General features: G+C 36.0%; 2 protein-coding genes across 2 annotated transcripts in view; both read left to right on the top strand.

Moving 5' to 3' along the window:
• The first annotated feature begins 7,663 nt into the window (after positions 1 to 7,663).
• Positions 7,664 to 19,332, top strand: LOC107753500 (REST corepressor 3-like). Its single transcript, XM_016569652.1, has 12 exons — positions 7,664 to 7,927; positions 8,025 to 8,081; positions 8,932 to 9,009; positions 9,102 to 9,154; positions 9,235 to 9,396; positions 10,894 to 11,018; positions 11,124 to 11,202; positions 11,339 to 11,557; positions 12,822 to 12,899; positions 12,995 to 13,052; positions 13,138 to 13,373; positions 19,165 to 19,332. The coding sequence occupies exons 1-12, from the start codon at positions 7,804 to 7,806 to the stop codon at positions 19,330 to 19,332; spliced, it is 1,437 nt and encodes a 478-aa protein (XP_016425138.1). The 5' UTR covers positions 7,664 to 7,803.
• Positions 19,333 to 21,455: 2,123 nt separating this feature from the next.
• LOC107753499 (TNF receptor-associated factor 5-like) overlaps positions 21,456 to 21,887 on the top strand; it is a 10,615-nt gene continuing 10,183 nt past the window's right edge. The window contains exon 1 of the mRNA XM_016569651.1: positions 21,456 to 21,594. The gene's annotated coding sequence lies outside the window, so the exon portion shown is untranslated. The remainder of the gene's footprint in view (positions 21,595 to 21,887) is intronic.

Genomic DNA, 21,887 nt, shown 5'->3' with positions numbered 1-21,887 from the left:
TATATATTTCTAAGATATGAACTACACTACAAATGCACATTCAAGGTATGTGTAATACATGTTTCAGTTTCTATATGCTGAAACCAGAATGTATGGAAACACAGTGTACAATAAAACCTAAGCAGTTTTAACCACTTAAATAGTTTGAATACAAATTTAAAACTGTGAAATAGAATGTAAAATGAAGAATATATTTGTTTGAAATTAAAATTTGTCCCAAACATAATGGTGCTTGCTGTTTTTTGTTACAAAATGTGGACAGATTTTACATTTAAATGTATAAATGCATTAAGAAAACAATGAACATATAACAAAAGCAGTATGTTAAATAACACTCAGGCTCTGCACAATGTGCACATTAATTTGCTGGTTCTTATGATTTATTCAAGCGTGAAGACAGCAGCACTTAAAGAATCTAATTAGATGTGAGGACTGATGGGAGGAGTACGATCACACCAACGGAAACCTGAAGTCATGGAAGGAGAAACCATAGAAGTGCTGCATTATTGAAGAACAATGCTAAAGAAAAAGGTGCACAGCGAGTGAGAAAGAAGACAAGCAGGTCAGAGAGGAGCAGAATGGACACTCAAAATCAGGTGAGTGTCTTTTACAAATACTTCTGATCAGATAAATGTCACAGTTTTAGGAATTCATTTGTGCACATTTCATTGAAATGAGTGCTTTATACCTGCTTGCATATGTATTCCACACAAGGATAAATAATAATGTGCAGGTCTCTGAAAGATCAAATAATTCCACACTGATTTTACTGATGTTATCTCATGAAGCAAAGAGTGAAATGACACCTGTCGATCAGAGATGATCAAACATTACAATCCTCCTAATGTGTTGTGTTTGTGCAGCTGAGAGGAGGACGTGGTAAATAACCTGCAGTCAGGTGGAGTTTCGCTGGTGTCAGTTTCCCTCATGACAGGCGTCAGCACGTTTGACAGTGTTTACAGACTAAATCCCCTCATGCGTTCCTTTTTCAAAACATTTGAAAAGAGCTGCAATAATCCTCATACTTGAGACAATATGCATTTAAATCAATTTCATCTTATTTAATTTTTTTAGAGCACTTTAGACAAAAACATGGAAACGGGTTTCTTGACAGATGAGCAGATGGAACGGACAGAACAGAGGTACGCAAAGCTATGGACATTTATTTTCATTGAAATAAATCATTTTTGGTCAGATTTTTCAGCACTGTTGACAGACAGTGGTCTTTAATGTCTTTTTGGCTTTAATGTTTCTAATGGTTATGATGAGACACTTACTCTGAATATGAATGAGGATGATGTTTGGAGGATTTTAAAGTAGAAATGTGAAGCTTATCATTTTAACATTTATTAACATTAACATTTATTTTTCAGTTAAAGCTTTAATTTAAAACTTTTTTTGAGCTGTGAAGTTCTTGTTTTAGAGTTTTAGCTGTTACGTTGTCATGGCAACAAAACTGTACAATTCTTCATAACTTCACACAGAATAGGTCAGGAAGTCATTTTTTTCCACACTAAGATCATGTTAATATGAGCATTGTTAGTCTTTTGTATTGTATATTATGTCATTGATTAACAGTGAGTATTTGTTTATTTATTTTAACACATTGGCATGACAAGTGCATCATTATAACACAAGTTTGTGTTATTTTTAATAAAATAAGTCATTTTTGTGATAATTAACTTTATGCTACAAATATACTGTCAACTCAGCTTAACATTAACTTATTTCCAGTAATAAAATTATTATAACTTTCCCCCCCTAATTCAATCAAGACATACTTGACAAAGCCTTGTTTGAAAGGCTAAAAAATATTATTTTATTATTATTATTATTATTAAGTTTTCTTTGAGCCTGACAGAAAGATCTGGTCCAGCTGAACGTCTAGTTTTGGAGCAGTTTGATACACAAAGTTAGTGATATTTATGGTGCAAACAACTTAAAACATATAAAATATCTATAGTGAAGAATGCAGAATAATAACGTACAGATAATAAAATGTAATATCATTACTCATCTTACACAGTTTCTATTGATAGTTTGAGAGCTGATGTTGAACAGGGCAAAAGTATTAAATACTGATAATTATGAGAAAAAAATCTGAATTTATTGCATTACTTTTGACATTATGATAATTGAAGCAGAACAGAAACAAACTCTGTGGGATGTAATTCTACTCAGTTTGTGCTTTACAGATACATCTTTGTTGTCTTATAGGCCATGTTTATTTCCAGCGCTGAGCTCTCATTTAGTTCAGAAAAGAGAAGAACCAGCTTCACGTACACTGAATGAACAGCAAAGAAAAGCAGAAGACCAAAGATGTTTGCTGGAAGAGGTCATTTTAATCACTTTTTGAAAAGCATTAAAAAGTGGTTTACTAAAGAAAAGAAAGTATACTGTATACATAAATTTTTTTCTATTTTTGCGGTAGCTGAGGACAAAATTATTGTTTCTGAACTCTTGATCTCGTAAAGAGACATTTATACGACGCTAAATAGTGCGTGTTGTACAGCTGGCCCGTATAGAACAGGACCTGAAGGAAAGCATTCGAAGAGAGGAGAAGAGACAACAGGAGCTGGACCAAGTAAGACGAGAAGAGAATCGGATCTGCTGGAGAAGTCTGATGTTCCTCAGCCTCAACCAGCGTACAGCGAAGTATGAACGATTCTTTCCAAAAAACGAGAAAACATCAAAAAGCTTTCATAGGTCAAATATTAGGTAATATGTTGCTAATGAGCTAATGAATAGTCTGCTGTGGTTTGGGGTGCTGAGTGTAAGGGGTTTGGTACTCCAAAGAGACATAAACCATCACTATAATGTCCTTGAGCAAAACACTTAACTGGCTGCTTCTGTCTCTGAAATAAATTCATGTGGCTGGAACATTACGTGAACGCATCCATTTACACATGGCCTTGTTGAAGCACACATACATGCTTTTACCCCTGAGACCTGAAAACAAAAGATTTCTGCTGATTTCTTCTCTCTGTGTTTCTTGCTAAAGGCCCTGGGTGACAAGCTACTATAAGAACATACCCATGCACATCTACTGCCTTCCAATAGAGACTGTTGTCCGAAGACAAAACAACAAGAAGAAGAAGAAGACAAGAAGATGAGGAAATGATGCTGTTACAGGAAACTGTTACAAAATGAAATAAAATCAGAGCATGAGAGTAAAGATATACTGATCTTAAAGAGTCGATGAATGTCATTGTCAACACTGTATGATTCAACATGTCCGAAAACATGGATGATGAAATTACTTGTAATCTAGCAGTGTATGTTGTGTGTGAAAGGTGCTTAACAGAGTTCCTAGCATGGGTTAGTGTCATGTGTGATGTGTATATGTTGTGTGTTAATGGAATGAACGCTGTGAGGTGTTATTGCACCAACATCTTTATTACTGGCTACAAACGAGTAAAGCCAGTTCAGTGCAACCATGTGAGGTCTCCTTGTCGTCAGTACATTACATGGTGTCAGACATTATTAAATGAAAAACGATGGATCGATTGAAGCCCCTGGGAGCTCTCAGCTTGGAGGGAAACCTAGCCGAAAACTGGAGAGGTTGGATTCAGTGATATAAAATGTATCTGATCGCGAGTGGAGTCTCAGGGAAGTTGGAAAAAATAAAGTGTACAGGAGACGATGCAATCAAAGTATTCAACATGTTTACATTTGATGACGATGTTGATGACTTTGAGGTATTAAAAGAGCTATTTGCCAAATACTGCAAACCACGAAAAAACCTGACATAGCTCAGACATTTATTCTTCACAAGAGCACAAGGCCAATGAATCTGTTGATGCGTACACAGCAAAATCCCCGGTGTCAAATTAACACTGCTGGGTGTCTATATGTGTCCACACTACAGAGTGTTAAAAGTAACACTGAAGCAGTGTTAAAGTTAATGAGGTAATTAAGAGATTCATTGAGTGATGATTGACCATTATTGAAGACATCTGATGTTAAAGGGTTAGTTCACCCCAAAATGAAAATTAGGCTGTGTTTTACTCACCCCCGATGCATCCTAGGTGTATATGACTTTCTTCTTTCAGACGAATCCAGTCGGAGTTATATTAAAAATTGTCTTTGATCTTTCAAGCTCTATCGTTGTACTCAGCGGGTGTTGCATTCCTTCGGTTCAAAAGACGTGAAATAAAAAGCACCCGTCCACAAAAAAAAGTCAAACGGAAGCAGCTCCGGGCGGATGGCGTATGAGTTCAGCGTTGAGCATGCGCCAGTGAGTCTTGTGAAAACCAACGTTTGTTTACAGGATCCAAAGAAGCAAAGTTTCCTTACTTTAGCAAAGGAAAACCAGTCTCCTCTTGGCTTATATCGAAATCCTCCGACATTATTCTTTACAAATCCTCGTTTTGTACTTCTAATTAGTGACCGTTGTTTTGTTTTGATCTCTCCGCGTGCGTCACTTCTGAGCGGCGCATGCGCAGCACTGACCCCATGCGTCATCCTCCCGGAACTGCTTTTGTTACAACAGTGAGCGCAAGCTAGATTCAAGTGATTATTACGTTTTGAATATGGATATTTTTCTTACAAAAAAGCATCGATTCGCTACAGGAGGCCTTTGTTCACCCCCCGGAGCCGTGTGAGACACTTTTTTTTTGTGGAAGGGTGCTTTTTATTTCACGTCTTTTGAACCGAAGGAATGCAACACCCGCTGAGTACAACGATAGAGCTTGAACGATCAAAGACAATTTTTAATATAACTCCGACTGGATTCGTCTGAAAGAAGAAAGTCATATACACCTAGGATGCATCGGGGGTGAGTAAAACGCAGCCTAATTTTCATTTTGGGGTGAACTAACCCTTTAACAAGCAGAATCACCAAAGAAGAAAATCACAATGTTTAAGTCACCATTAGAGTGGTTAGTGTTTACTTTAGTTGTACTCTTTACCCTTGACTTTTTAATATTACATTTTATGTGGCTGCTATAACTGAGTTATAACAGCCAGATTTTTGCAAAGAGCAAAATTCCCCAGGTGGAGATGATTTTTTTAAAACATAATCACTATTTGGCTTGAATCACCGAGCCACTAACACTGACATTAACTCTAATCTCTGAGTTAAATGACATTCATTGATTATAAAATGCCTTGTGATTCCGCAGTGAAAGATTCTGTATTTTCAGTCAATTTTGGAAAGATTTCTTACAAGCTGTTCTGATAAATAAAAATTTTTTTTCAAAAAGGTTTTTCTTTTAGGCACACACAGACATCAAGAATCAGCGTATGAATCTCAACAACGGTGACAAACAGCATATTCAGATAAACAGATGTAGCATTTGAACCAATCAGACACACAACTATTTGTTATATTTAACAAATAATCTCTAACACCCCCTCACCTAACCAAAGGGCCAACTATGAGGGTCTATGGACCCTTCCCCCGAAGTGCAACTAACACCTCAAAAGGGCAGAACAGGCCTCTGGTTCCATGGCAACCAAAGACAAACCATCTGATAACACTAGTTTTATTGCTCAAAGGAATGTGGGCAGAGCAACTCTTACTCAAGTCTCTCTAAAACAGACACATAAGGCCCATAAAAATTGTCTCTTCTCTAATTAATTCATAGGAAAACCTTTCTTTGAATGAACACACATATACTTCAGGTCATTGTGTATGTTGTTACTGTTCTTGTATATTGTCTTTTGTATTGTATACTGTTTTATGCAGGCTTATGATGGAACCACTTGATGATCCTCTCGGAAAGTAGGAAGTCTGTAGATGTCTGCACAATGTCCAACCTTTGGTTAAGTGGATTGCTAAGCTCATATATGGCTGTGTAGTTCGGCTCGTCCACTGATCGTTATGTATGGTAAGTATGAAAAATTACAGAGCTCCTCTTGAGTTTTCCCTCTGCTTTCTCTGTAGGCTACAATCACAGCAACTGAACTTAATTGAAGTGCTTGTGGTTCAGTATCACATACTGTACCTCAGATCAAGTGCTTTGATCAAGTCACAAAACCCAATCATTTCCGCAATGTAAGCTGTTTCTTGCTTTAAGCACCGGAGCTTGACAGACCGTTTGATGCAGGGCGCATCTTTTGGCTTTCACTTCACTCAATCTCGCGTGCAGGAGCGCTGAATGTGAGTTAGTCACAGCCACTTGTGCACATACCACCGAATAGAACAATCTGTTCTCTACTGCATAGATTAGCTGTATTGAATCTCTGAGTGAAATAAGGTCTGATGTGGTTGGAAGCAACTTCTCAGTAGTTTTTCAATCAGAAATAAGTAAACAATTACCTCATGCAACAAGTGAAAATGCAGTTTTGTTTTGTTTTTTGCAAAAGTTCTTGAATAGTATATGTGGAATTACATTTGTTTCAATAAAATACATACAGTATATATATATATAATTATTATAATTTTTTGTAATTATTTGAGGAAATGTTTCAGACTCAGAGGTAAGCCATGGCTCCAAAGCGCTAATTCCGTTTCAGGTTTTAGGACTACAAATTGAACAAAGTATCTCTCTATTACTCAAGCGTCTTTTCATTGTGAGATTTTTGCAGGTATGAGTTCACCAGACGTTGTAAGGCTCAGCTTCAAACAAATGAGCATCAAAGCAGTGTGACTACTACAGTAGGCTACCAATAAGAGTGCAGAAAGCAATCTCTGCCTGAGAGTTTGATGCTGAACAGGACTGCTTACTAGAAACCATCAGCTCAGAGACTCTTACATCTCCAGTGATTGTTTTCAGCTGTTTTGCATATATCTACTAATTTACTAACATGTGTTCAGTATCGGCCACACCGTGCCTTATCAATCAGCAATATTTTCCACTTGCAGTCAGGAGAGGAGTTGTAAAAATTATGATGATATTCAGAGATATACCAGGTAGTGCGTTTTATGTGTACCTTTTAATTGAACCCACAAACTTTGCAAACACTAATTCAGTTTGGTTTGATGGTTTCTATAGTGTACTAAATCACTAGAGATTTTGCGTATTCATGATAGTAGTCTAGTCAAGTCACCGTTATTTGTATAGCGCTTTATACAATACTGATTGTGTCAAAGCAGCTTTACAGTGTCAAACAGGAAAATAGTTTGTCAATAATGCAAGAAGACAATAACAGAGTCATATTTTCCAGCTAAAGTCTGCCACTGATTTAGGCAGCAAATCATGAATGTCATATAGTGAGTGAAATAATACTCTGATTATCTCAATTTAGTCACCTTCTGATTGAAACCAAAGATAGAACTATAGATCCTTTTGTAATTATTATAAACATTACGTGTAGCTTGCAGATCATAAAAACACATTTAAAATAGACGCGTTTATGAATAGTCAACAGCATAAATTGCGATTCATTAAAAATAGTCGATATTCATTACGAGATATAAAACTTTTCTACTATTAATTAATTAATAAATGTAATGCACAAAAGATGAATAGTTTGACATTTTAAAAGGAAAAATGAAAACGCGCTTAAAATGAACTGATGCAACAGTGGCGCACACAAGAGCCGCGTTTCACCTTTGTTTACATGCGTAACAGTTCCTTCCGCGAGGAAAACTAGATCTGGACACTTGAGTTTATCGATTAAAAAAAAGAACAAAAATCACGCAAACTTGCACATTTACGGTGAACAGTTGATGAAAACACACAGAAGATGTTAGCGATGTAGATAGAGACAGTGAAGCTAAGGGAACACGAGAGCGATGCAGCGGAGGGATACCGGAGTGCACGGCGGCGCAGCTGCGCAGAGCCATTGGACAGAGAATAAATGCTGTAGCGGTGACATATTTAATTTTTGCTCAAAATAATCCAACGAATCGCCATTATGCCGGGAATGATGGACAAAGGGTCGGAATATCTGGGGAAAGGTCGCTCAAATGGGACGAAAAGCCCGTCTAACGCCTCGAACGGACATTTTTCGGACGAGAGCGGCAGCGACGACGAGCACGGTATAGCCTCGAACACCCCTGCGGAGGCTGTTTATATATTTTAATGAAATACAAATTGCTTAAGTTCGAAACATCACACAGTTTTTCTTGTTTTCAGATGTGGGCATGCGTGTGGGATCAGATTATCAAGTTTATATTCCTGAATTTGATCCAGGTAGGGAAAAGCATTCCGCCTTTAAGAACCTGACTAACTGTGGTAGCCTCGGTACACTTATCGCGCCGAACAATTTGTGTGTAACATTAATCAATATTTTAAACGCGCATTCAAGGATTTTGGGGGTCGAATGGACAATATTATTATTTTAAATCAGTTTTTAATGTTAGTGTATGATTACGTTCTCATGAAAAGCTTTTTGTGAAAGGTTGTTAGCTTTCTCGCTTAGCCACTCATCAGCTAATAAACCCAGTAACTTTGACATATGATTAAAAATGAGTCACAGTTTAATGTTGGTTTTTGTTCATTTATAAAGGCGATAAAATAGTAATTTAAAAGGCATTCTCAATTCAGTCCTGAATAGCACACAAAACTGCTATTTAATTTGTGTATTTAGCAATAGGGTGCAGAATTGTAAACGGAATCCGATTTAACCCTCAAATACCTGCAACACTGAATACCTTTTTAATAAAAATTGGTCAAACTAAAGTCGTAACTCTATCACATTAGCAGTTGACAGGCCAGACATTACGAATTGAACGTTATATAAAAGGTTACTGCTTATTTACACTTTTGGAACAACAATTTTCAGACTATTTAGCCTGTAGTTTTTGTTGTTGTTGTTGTTGTTGTTGTTTCTTAACTCAAAGAATGTTTGGGAATGATTACTCTTATAATGTGCTGAAAACAAATATTTGTCCCTTTACTTGGGTCTTTCATTTAGAAAGTACAATTAAAGTATTGCATTTTAATTGTAACACATTTTTACATTTATGTTAATAATATTAGAATATATTTATTTAACTTATTGACGCATGTAATACACACTTTTTGTATTGGAATTGTGTAGGCTCCACAAAATACAGCGATAAAGACAGCGGTGGCATGTTGGTTTGGTCTCCATATCACACAATAGTTGACTCTAAATGTAAGTATTTGGAGCTTCTTTTTTGTCATTATATATATATTTTTTTAGACAACATCATGCAGGTTATTTGAGTCTATTATTTTTCTCCTTAGTGGATGAGTACATTGCAATTGCGAAAGAAAAGCATGGATATAATGTTGAGCAGGTGAGTTACGAGAGCACAGTCTTCAGAGATAGCTTGTTGTCGGTGATCACTAACGTTTGTATGTCTTCTGTGCTCCACAGGCTCTCGGCATGCTCTTCTGGCATAAGCACAACATCGAGAAGTCCCTTGCTGATCTGCCAAACTTCACCCCCTTCCCTGATGAGTGGACGGTGGAGGACAAGGTGTTGTTTGAACAAGCGTTCAGCTTTCATGGGAAGAGCTTCCATCGGATCCAGCAGATGGTGAGTCGTCACTGCTAGTGCTGCTGAGCTAACAGTGACATGTCCTCAAGCTAGAGGGTTAATCTCGTTAGAAATGTGTCCAGGTCACAGAATCTCAGAACCAGGAAGAGAAGTGAGATATAATATATTGCTTAAAGAAAACAAAAACAGTTTTTGCGTTGTGAAATTTGACAAGTACCAACATTTACCGACAATTTCTCATAACCATAATGCAGAGCTAATTTTCTCATTATTAGAATGCATCCAGGTTTGTGTGTTTTTAAACGATTATCATCATGTTCTTGTTATTGGAATACAGTAATTTTTCTTTGTATTGCATTTACTTTTTAATTTATGCTAATTTACGTTCAAGACCGTTCAACAAATACTGCCATGATGTATAAAAGCCTTACCAGTGGAATAAAATCTCATTTAATTTTGCATTAAGGTCATGTGCATAATTATCTTTGTTACAATGTCAAATTAAATTTGTATACTTGTATACACCACTGGACAAAACTTAAATAATTAAGATTTTTTTAATTTTCATGAAAGAATTCTCTTAACGCTCTATTCAGAAATAATAGCTTTTTTACATTGAAATAATATTTTATAATATTACTATTTCTACTCTGTTTTCCATTTTTATATATTTTTAAATATTGTTTATTTCTGTGAGGCAGTACTGTGAAGTGTTAGATTTTAAATAACTGTTCTATTTAAATGTAATTTATTTCTGTGATCAAAGCTGTATTTTCAGCATCATTACTCCAGTCTTCAGTGTCACATGATCTTCAGAAATCAGTATAATATGCTGATTTGCTGCTCAAGAAACATTTCTGATTATTATCAATGTTGAAAACAGTTGTGCTGCTTCTTTCAAATAAATGCTGTTTTTTGATCATTAAACATTTGCTGTTCTTTCTATTCATTAAAGAATCCTGAAAAACTGCATCCCGTTATGAAGTGAGTTTGGAGTAAAAATATGTTATTAAATGCGGTATTTTTCTGTGTAGTAAATTCTGCTCCATCTGAAAGCACGTGATGTTTTCCTGCTGATTACAGAACCGGCATTACTATCAAAATGCGCATGACAATCACATTCGATTAATCGTGCAGCCCTACTGTACAATACATTATTAATAACTGAGCAGTAAATCAGCATATTATACTGATTTCTGAAGATCATGTGACACTGAAGACTGGAGTTATGATGCTGGAAATACAGCTTTGATCACAGATAACAGATATTTAAATAGTAAACAGTTCTTTAAATTTTAATAAAGTTTTACTTTATTTTTGATCAAATAATTGCAGTCTTGATTTCTTTAAAAAAACATTACTGCAAAATGTAATTCGCTTTTTTGTTAATAATGCCATTTTATTTTGGTATAAAAGTCTCTTTGTGAGATTCACTCTATTGAAGTCATCAGATACGTCACTTCATAAAACCGGGCAACCATCATTATTTACAATTTCATATTTTACTTTATTCTTGAATTTGATAATTGATTGTAGTTACCGGACAAATCCATATCCAGTCTTGTGAAGTACTACTATTCGTGGAAAAAAACGCGATCCCGGACGAGTCTGATGGACCGTCAAGCACGAAAGCTGGCAAACCGGAGTAATCAAGATGAAAGGTCACTTATCCATTCACTTGCCTCGCTTTTGATCTGTGAGCTCACTTACAAGTTGATTCAAGTTTAGTGTTTCTGGCCTTTTTATTTTTGCTTTTGACATAATAGTGAGGAAGAGATGGAAGGAGCCAACCCCGTTGAGGCCCACGACCGTGACTATGACCCCACCAAAGAGCCGAAGAAGGAGGTAATGAGAATTTGTAATAAATGCGTATTCAAATCAAAAGTATGTAAAAGCTGTTTACAGGTTCCTGTGAACCGTGTGTTTATATTTCATCTTTTTCCAGCGTCTCAATGCAGGGATTTGTTTTTCCTCCTGACAGAGTCATGCAGAGCCTCAGACGCTGAGCTCCAAAATTGCACTGGGACGCAGAGAGCACCAGACCCTGCAGCACCGTCACCACAGCCAGCGGGCCAAGTGCCGCCCTCCCAGAGGCATGTACCTGACACAGGAGGACGTGGTGGCCGTCTCCTGCAGCTCCAGCGCCGCTAACTCAGTCCTGCGGCAGCTCGACATGGAGCTGGTGTCCCTGAAGCGACAGGTACGCCAGGAGTCTCCAAGAGGATCCAAACGATGGCCAACAAATCATTTTGAAAACAATGAATGCCAGTCACAGCCTGTGAAGAAGATTTTTAATGTTTTCTGTCCTCCTCACACATTTATCTGACATTATCAACAACAATTTAACAATTCAACTAATTTCATTTCGGTCCTCACAAATATTTCATTTCCAAAATACACATATTCACAGAAAAAGGTATAGGCGAAGCCCTTGCTTATTATGCCTACCTTTAATACATAACATTAAGATGTCCGCATCAAAAGAAATTTACAAAAGTGATTTTATGTCCATAGAAAGCACATTAAATGTAAGTAAAGTGTCTACATTTAAGGTTTCAAATAAGTTTTTGGAGAAAATTTAAAAATTTCGTTGAAATAATGTCACATTGTCATTCAGTGTAACACAATATTTATGTAAAAATTCAAAAGACATGCTTATTCTGACGTGTACATTAAAATATGTAAAATAATAAAGGAGCATATTAAATTTGATTGTGTTTTAAATGAGTAAAAAATTCTTACTGACAAATGGGCAAAACCTAGGATAATGGCAATTTAAAAAAAAAGTAAAATTACAACTGATTAGTATTTGGGGTGAAAGTAATTAGTCTTTTAATATGTCATAAATTGATTGTTGTTGTAAATATGCCTGACAAGATTGTTACACTGAATTACATTTTAGTGGGTGTCTTCCGCAAATCAGGGAAAATGTATGATATTTATTTTTTGCTCAAAAAAACAAAATTGCAATTAAATTAAACAGAAAACCTTTGAATTTCTTTTGGGAAAAACAACAACAGTTTAAATCAGTATTACACTTACTGTTTTTATGCTCAAACCCTTTTTCGTCTTTGACCCACATGCATAACAAAAAACACTTATCAAATATTGATTCAATAATTAAACTCAATCTATTAGTTTTCTGTTGTATACCCATTAACCACCATGTCTTAAAACATTTTCTTTAATTTACAACGTGAACTACACATTTTTTATTTCTTCTCACACTTATTCCATAGCTTTGCTCCTTCGACAGATACACATCTCTTTTTTTTTTTATATTTGTCCTTGCCCTTATTTTTTTAAACGTATACATTCCCCTTCATTTATATTGACTTTCTCAGTTCGAGCAACCTCTGAATACTGTTTGGAAGTAAACTATTATATGCTTTATGCATAATCTGGACAGTACAGAAATCAACTAATTTTAAAGCTTTTAACTTAATAAATAATATATTCTTTAGGTTCAGAATGCCAAGCAGTTAAACAGTGGACTTAAGCAGAAGATTGAAGATGGAATTGATGAATTCAGACTGCCTGAGGTGAGTGTTGTGCTCATGTGCATTATAATCTGAGGCGTCTTAGTGTTTGTTTGTATATTACCATCATTCTCACAACTGATACGTTTTTGTTCCAGTGCACCCAAAAAATTAATGCCCGCTGGACAACAGATGAGCAGCTTTTGGCAGTACAAGGCAAGCAGATGGTTAATGGTATGAATTCTGCAACTCTGTTCTGTACCAAATTTCATTCACAACATGTTTTGCCTCATTTAACCAGGAGTACGGAAATACGGGAAGGACTTCCAGGCTATTGCTGATGTGATCGGGAATAAAACGCTGGGACAGGTGAAGAATTTCTTTGTGAACTATCGGCGGCGCTTTAACTTGGAAGAGGTGCTTCAGGAATGGGAGGCGGAGCAGGGCGCTCCCAGCGGAGACGGTGCCAGCTCTGCTGAGGATGGGAAGAACAGCAACAGCTCCTCAGGGAAGAGCACAGATGAGGAAGAGGAAGAGGTACGGCTTGATCCTGTGAAATCATAGTCAGAAAAATCTGACTCTTTATTTTTAGTTTTTTCTAAATGGAACATTATTGAACCTTTAGACAAAATTTTAAAAAAAAGTGTGTAGTTTTATGAGTATCGTATTTGATACATCAGGCTTTTATGGCTCATATAGTATGATCTGCTGAGAATTCAGAGAAAGAAACCTTCGTTTTATTTAGAGGTCCAAACCGAGCCAAAATATGCACTTTGATATTTATATCGTCAAAAAGTAATATGAAATTCTGATAGCTTGTGTTGTAATCAATGAGATCTTTTTAACAGTATAGAAGACTACTTGCATACAATGATATAAATATCAGTTGACACTCTGTACCTCTGAATAATTTCTTAAGATTATTGCTTAGTTTTATGATAAAAGCTTTGTAGGTTTTATTGCCGGGCAAAACATAATGCAATGATAATGAGGAATGTACAAACAGATGTTTCTCAAAAGCTTGCGGTATGATATATAATACATTTTACTAGGGATGCACCAATGTATCGACCGATTTTTCCTCAATTTACAACAGGGCTGTCGCGATTCGACTATTCTATTCGACTCTTCGATTTAAAAAAAATCCCCGACTTCATTTTGCCTGCGTCGACTAACCGGCAAAATACCGGAAGTGGCGCATTTCACGGACGAGAATCCATAAAACATTATTAGACTGTTTTCCAAGGCCTCGTGATATATTAAACCCATTTAAAAATCATAATTAAGCATAATTGTGAATTCACAAACGCTACGATTTAATTAAATAATTATATGTGATGCAGATATAGGCGTGTAGGTTAACATACGTGCGTCTCACAGCGGCTCCGTTCACAGTAGCTCCACAGGAACTGTTATCATGTACATGTGTGGAGCGGCTCAAACTCCATCTCTGCATGTTGTTGTGAGTTTGGGTTTATTACAACGTTCATCTGGGAACGTAACGTGCGCCATTTCATCAGATTTGTAAGGTAAATACAGACGAGAATGTATAAAACACATTATTAGTCTGTTTTCCAAGGCTGCATGATATATTAAGCCCGTTTAAAAATCATAATTAAGCATAACTGTGAATTCACAAATGCTACGATTTAATTAAATAATTATATGTGATGCAGTTATAGGCGTGTAGGTTACGTACGTGCGTCTCACAGCGGATCTGTTCACAGTAAATGCTGTTCCACAGGAACTGTTATCATTTACATGTGTGGAGCGTCTCAAACTCCATCTCTGCATGTTGTTGTGAGTTTGGGTTTATTATAACGTTCATCTGGGAACGCAACGTGCTCCATTTCATCAGATTTGTAAGGTAAATCATTTATAAATCCACGCAAACGAGAAGGAGAATACATCATTATTTCAAAATAAAAGCTCAAACCCTCACTCTGAGTTTACACGTTTTGATGTCCACATATTCATTTAATTACAGTGGCTATAGCATTTCTGTCCTAACGAAATGGCCAAATATTAAAGAGTAAGTGTACATTTGAATGAAATGGTGCTTGGTCAATATTAAACGAGTATTAGATCGCACAGTAATGTGTAAAAACAATCGTCAGGCCGTTGGCGCCCCCTGCAGGCCTTTGTTGTAATGCGTACTGTACATTAGCTCTATTCACTGATCTATAATAGAGATTATATTATATTATTTTATAATTATATATAGATCAGTGGCTCTATTACATTATAATACAGTATTTTAACAGTTTTGTTCACTAAAACCATATGATTTCTTGCTTTTGATACTTTATTTGAACTAATTATTATTGCCTCATTGCTATTATATATGTATTTTAAGTAAATTTAAAGGCTACACTTAGCCTACATCTATTTTTATTACCACAAAAACAAATTATTAATTATAATATTTTATTATTAGTAGACCAGAACACGTGGACATGTTGTCATTCTTACACTATAATACTGAACTCTGATTTCAGTGATTTGGACTATGAGATGGACACTTGCTTCTTGCACTCTATGTTGCACTTTACTTTTGCTTTAAAAAAGGATTTCATAGAAATTTGGATTTCATTTGGAGTTTCACTACTGAAGTCCTCTGTTCATTTTTTACATCATGGTGGAGATGTCTGTTTAAATCTGTTGTTTACACATTTCTAAGTACTTTTAATACTTACAATTTTTAATAATAACTTTTAATAATAAAATGTTAATACTTGGTTCTAGTGGACTCTAAACATTGCATTTATTTAATGTGAAAACCCAGCTGTTGGGGTTCATTTAAACAGATTTTCCCCCTTTGTAGTTGCACTCGCAGCTGTAATGAACACTTATTACAACTAACAGTAAACAAATATATACAGATCTCATACCTTTTCAGGGGGTGCTAAATAAACTGACAAACTTTAAACCCGAAGAACTGCGTGCTTTCATTACCCATGTAGCTGCTCCGTAGACTAGAAAACCAGTCAAAATAAGAGTAAAGGAGATCTCTTACATATTTAACTTACAAAAAAGAAGATTAATCATAATTAAGTCTGTTACAATAAAGGATTAATATGTATTTAATTTATACAGTGAATTGTTGTTTTACATTTGTTTGCTTTATTTCTGTTCCTGAAAACTGTTAAACCTACCTAAAAAGCACTGTTTATTTAATATGTATCTTTGTTCTGTTGTATTCATGTAGGCCTGCTGAATGTTAAATGGATCCAATCCGTGTTCATTAGAAATTATTTGATGATGCAGCAATAAAACTGCTAGTATAATTTAATGCAGGTGTTTTTGAACTTTGCTGTTTTAAAACATGATCAAAATACTATCTGTTTTGATGCCAAAATTTCAAATAAGAGAGGAAGTGACAAGTATCGGAATCGGCCAATAAGTGATTGTTAAAATCGGTATTGGTATCGGCCCCAAAAAATCCTATCGGTGCATTGCTACATTTTACCATGAGTTTTCAGAAAAAATTGATGTATAGAAAATCAAGTAAACCTAAGTTGCTTCAGTCCAGTGTAGGGTTGCCGCTTTCTGTGTGGCAAAATAAGGGACCCCCCCCCCCACACACACACACACGCACAAATAAAAGAATAAGACATGAACTGATTATTTCAACACATGAGAAATTGACAGCTCAACAATAAATCATGAGAACATGTAGGCTGTGCACTTTCAGCAGAACACATCTGATTGTGTTATTCCTAAAGAGCTCCTTCAGGAAATGCTTTAAGCAGTCATTCTGTCTGGAACCAGTTATCACTTTTTAGACAATTGTGCAACTGTGCATCTGCAGCTGTTACCTGGATGGGATGAATTTTTAATCAGGACTACATTATGTAAATATTTCTCATTTTTAACCAAATTAATTTAACTACTTTTTAATGTCATAAATTGTATATGGCAGGATTAATTATTATGTAGCCTATGAATGGTAAATTATTAAAAACATTATTTATAATCTTAATAACATTCTAATAATAAAAACATTTATCTTAATACCAAACTATTATCTAAATAATGCTATTTATAATATTAATTAATGATCTAATAATGTCTAAAAATATAATAATTATCTGTCTACCAAGCGCTGATGATGTATGGAATATTGTATTAATAAATATTAATATTTTATCCAAGTAATAAATCATAGGTCTACACATACCCTTTAGCAGCACAGTCCACTGTCCGCAACTGAAAATGCTTTTTGGCAAATTGGGCCGTGCTCCTTGCATAGATACTGGACAGCCTTATATTTGGAGAGCCTCTTGTGTTAATGGGGCGGACGTGAGCTCGACAATTACAAAATAAAACAGGTGCAGATATATTACCCTTCATGGTGCTTGATCTCGAGACTCCGTCGCTATGATACAAAGACGCTAAAATGTAATCACGCGCAAATGAACATTTCTGCTACTTATTGTGAATTTGATTTCTTTTTATTTGCTATTAGTTTTCTCCACACTCTGCCTGCCAGCTGCAGTCACCAATAAAACGTTGTTCCATATTTTTTTTCTATATCGTCATAAATATCATTATCGCAAATATTTTGATATAATTTTGAGGCTATATCGCCCACCCCTACTCCACACTGCAAAATCCTTATGTGTCTAAATCAGCTATGTGCAGGCCTATTTAAAATATGGGACAAATCGTGTCCCTTAATAATTTGATACGGGACGCATCATTTTACCTTTAAATACAGTGAGTGTTCATCTTGAAATATTACTAATGTCATGAAATAAGTAATGATTTGTATAAACACACATATACAGTACAATGTCCTAACGGTAGTGATGGGAGAAACGAAGCATTGAACCAATTGCTTTGAAAAAAGATTCGATAGTTCGAAGCACTTGAAACAGCACCTGCTGGTGACAACGTTGTAAAAGCATCAAGAACTCAGACCAAACTTACAAAACAAATGGAAATATTTTTTTTAGAAATAAATTTTTTTAAAATAAATAATAAACACTTAAATACTGTAAAATATTAGTGCTTGTGTTATAGGTTTTATTTAAGTATAATCAAACCCTTAACACACAATGAACTAAATTAATTATTTAATGATTAATTGATTTATGTAATTTAATTAATTGTTTTCATTAGAGCTGTCTATAAAAACCAGCAGGCAAGAGTGGATTTAATTCTATCCTAAGCTCATTTCGTTATTTTTAAGGTATGATGTGATTTGTAGGTTGAAAGTACCGAATGTTTTTACACATTTGTTTTAAAGTATATAGCCGTCTGTGTTAAAGGGAAGTTATCTTTTGTTTAACCCACAACATCTGGCCCTGACTTCTTTATTTTTTATAGTAAAATTTCGTGGGATTTCATGTCATGTGATTAACTGGGCAACCAGAAGTGGTTCATGGGTTCACTTTGAGATCAACACCCCCTAGTGGTGAACCATCGGAGTTTCGAAACGTTTCAGAAACAGTGTGACGTAACGAAGCTTCGTTTGCTAAAGTGACGTGACCTGGCCGGTTTGATACGTGCTCCGAAACACTGATTCGAAACAAAAGATTCACAAATGTTTCAAAGCTTCGTGAAGCAGTGTTTCGAACGCGCCCATCACTACCTAACGGTGGAAGTTTTTATACTAGCACTAAAAGACCTTATACTTCCTAAAAAATTTTTTTTTAAAAAGTAAAAGGTTTTTTAGTATAGTAAGAATGTAGTAAACTTCCTAAAAAATACTATCAATCCAAGTTTTAAAAAATAATTTTCCACGGCAGTTCTTGTGGTTCTGGCTAAACTGTTCTTTAAACACCTAGCTGTGGCCCTCATAACTGAAGAGAGTAAGGGTGCTTTCACACCTGGCCCGTTGTAACAATAAGCCCGCGAAGCTGTTGTCGTTCCATCCTGACGGATGACAGCTCAGTGGAATCCAGGAAAATAAACCGTGAAACATTGACCAATGAGAGAACAGCTTACTCGCGCGTGACTTGTATTAACAAATTTGGTCCGTTTAGAAACTTTGCCGTGTGAAAGCGAACCGCACCAAGAATAACAAGCAACATTGTAATAATTGTAATCCCTCTGTTATCGTTCCATCCTGACGGATGACATGTGTGACAGCTCAGTGGAATCCCGGAAAATAAACCGTGAAACGTTGACCAATGAGAGAACAGCTTACTCGCGCGTGACTTGTATTAACAAATTTGGTCCGTTTAGAAACTTTGCCGTGTGAAAGCGAACCGCACCAAGAATAACAAGCAACATTGTAATAATTGTAATCCCTGTTTTGGAACAAAGCAATCGATCTACAGGTGTGAAAGCACCCTAATTTTCACCTTTCTCTCCCGATTAGGGTCAGGTGACCCCAGCCTCGGGTCCGTCTCCTGGAGCCACAGCAGCGTCTCTAACAGCAGCCAGCAGCTCCAGCCAACCCCCCCCCTCCGCGCCTCAACCCCCGCCCCACGGCTTCAGCCGCGCCCGCTCTGCTGGGCATCCAGCACGACTCTCTACACTGATGTGATTCGTATTTCTGACTGTGCAGATGAAGGTAATTAGTCAGCAGTTCTCATTGTGAATACTAGGGAAAATATGATTGTTTTAAACTGTATATATTAGTTACGTAACTTTCTATTTATTTGAACTTATTATTTTTTTTATTCTAGATTTCGTAATCATGTGGTAACATTGTCTTTAAAATATTGTGCTCAGTCAGCACTTTTTCGTGTCGTTCATTAGTATCTATTATGTAAGGGCAGACCTCTTTAAATGGGGTTCGCTCGTCGTTCTGTTGTTCATCTGTGTTTGTGGTTGATTACTGTGTCGTGTCATTTTTACGAGTTTCGTATTTTTATATTAGGTGCTACAGACTGACAGAAAATCACCTGTCCGAATTCTCTTGCCATCAAAGTGCTCTTAACAAGAAAATATAATCTCATACTTGATTGCTAATGAAAAGCATAGAAACTTATTACTGTCATACTTTTTTTTGAACTGGACATTGATACCAAAAACTATTTCAGTCCCTTTTGAGTTTAAAACACTTATTTTCAACCCCATTTTACCATTTTTGTTCATTCGGATTGAATTGGGTTTGTTTATAAACCTGTATGACTTGCAGAAATGTGTAAATGATCCTCATTTTCCAACCAGACACTAAGCTGTTGACCGGAGCTGTTTCACTAGTGATGTGCTGTTTGTTCATCAGAATTTAGCATGCAGCGTTACCCTCTTCCACCCTGGATCCTGAGCTGTGGATTGGAGAGCAGTTGATCAGATCATGGTTACGTGAACACCATTTTCCAGTTAAAGGTCTATATTCTGGTTAAACCTTTATTCTGAAAAGAGGTTTACATAATCCACAGCTCTGAATATCACTGTGTACATGTAATGAGCATTATCAGAATAAACTAATTACGTTCTTTCCCCTTTTATTCTCTTCTGGAAGTAATGGGGATATAGAAAACATCGTTTTCATTGATGTTCTTAATATTACACAAGAACGTAATAAATTTGTCATGAGACACTTTTTAAAGAGATTTCTTTGTAGAACGTTAATTTAAAAAGTTGTTTTGCTTCAAGAATATTTTTATATTTAATAGAGTTGGCGTCTCACAGCTGTATAATCCAGCATTACCTTTGTTTGGATGTGCAGATAATCAGTTACGGTGTATTTACGTGACTCAAAATGCTGATTACAACAGACATACACAGCCTTATTCAGATTTCTATTAACCGAAATGTTAATCTGGTTATGATAGCATTATATAATCAGAATAAGACTGATTAATACTGGAATATTCTTGTGCATGCAAACAGTCACTGTGTAAACACTTTTCACTTCTGTATGATTTTAATCATTCATAATTTGTCTTATTTTCTGGGTAGCTCCTTAGGAGTTTTTTGAAGTCTTAACTAGATTTGTTTTTATATGTATAGCTGTGCTCCTGGCACTTATTAAATTATTATTATTATTGTACTGGTATGATTATTGAATCAGAAAAAGTGCCGTTTCTACTGTATGCAGTTTGGCTGTATATTGAAAATTGCTTAATGTCTCACAGTACAAAACCATTTTTTGACGATATTAAGCAAGTTTTCTTATTTTTAATTTTATGGGTAAGGGTGATACTCCTGTTTAGTATCTCCGTTTTTAAAAAAATTTTTTTTATATATATATATATATACACAACCTTGTTGAAATATTTTAAGAGCAGGTTGTAGGCAGCTCAGAGTGTGGTGGCATTAACATGTAAAATAATGAAGTCTCTTCTCTAAATGTGTGCCTAAAGCATGTTCATATGTGAAGTGTCATGTGCTTGTCATATTAAAACACGTTTGAACAGACTCTTAATTTCATTTTCATTTCATCTAGCGTTTGTACACTGGAGTGTTTGCTTAACGTGTTCTTTACTATTTTAGCTTAAAGAGGCACTAAAGTGTGTCTCAGCTCTTAAGCGTATTCTATTTCTGGAATATTTGATTTAGTTTCGCTTAACTTCCTGCAGTGCGCTTTCATTAGCTCACGCTGACGTTGCGTGGTAACTCCTGTGACGCTCCCTAATTAATATTCATGAGCCACGCCTTCGCCGTGCTAGGATTGGTCGTTCCGTTTTCCGTTCCCACTTTAATCGCGTGGCAGCGCGCCCGAAATGAGCGTGATGTACTATGTGCGTCTGCGCTGCGCACTGAGCCGAGCAGCTGTCAAGTGATAGATTTAGGATTATATCAGCTGAACGCTCAACCACATCAGTCCAAATGAGCTGTTAAAGCCGTCAACCCTCAGGTATGTAGCCCCATGCATTTTAAAATAAATAGTGGGATTATATGACAGTGTACTGCTGATAGTTTAAAGCGAAAGTAAATGTTTAAATGTGGACTACATGGTTAATTGAGTAGCCGACTGTGTTTCACGATAACCTGTGCTCGGGTGGTGAGTGCACGCACTTTATAAAGGCATGTAATGGTGAACTGCTGGAGTTGAGTTTAGATTGATAGTGTCATGCTCTTGCACTGGGGATTCCCCATGTGTTTGCTCTCTCTCTCTCTCTCTCTCTCTCTCTCTCTCTCTCTCTCTCT

The sequence above is a fragment of the Sinocyclocheilus rhinocerous genome, unplaced genomic scaffold, assembly GCF_001515625.1.
Source record: "Sinocyclocheilus rhinocerous isolate Xijiao unplaced genomic scaffold, SAMN03320098_v1.1 scaffold1523, whole genome shotgun sequence".
NCBI classification, from domain to species: Eukaryota; Metazoa; Chordata; class Actinopteri; order Cypriniformes; family Cyprinidae; genus Sinocyclocheilus; species Sinocyclocheilus rhinocerous.
Note: the sequence above shows the minus strand (reverse complement) of the source record. Positions and strands in the feature narration are given on the sequence as shown.

What these genes read in the sequence shown, in the direction of transcription:
- LOC107753500 (XM_016569652.1), top strand. Translation starts at nt 7,804, where the DNA reads ATGCCGGGAATGATGGACAAAGGGTCGGAATATCTGGGGAAAGGTCGC. An exon ending in TATTCCTGAATTTGATCCAG is followed by an intron (nt 8,082 to 8,931) that starts GTAGGGAAAAGC and finishes GGAATTGTGTAG; the next exon opens with GCTCCACAAAATACAGCGAT. An exon ending in CGGAGTAATCAAGATGAAAG is followed by an intron (nt 11,019 to 11,123) that starts GTCACTTATCCA and finishes TTGACATAATAG; the next exon opens with TGAGGAAGAGATGGAAGGAG.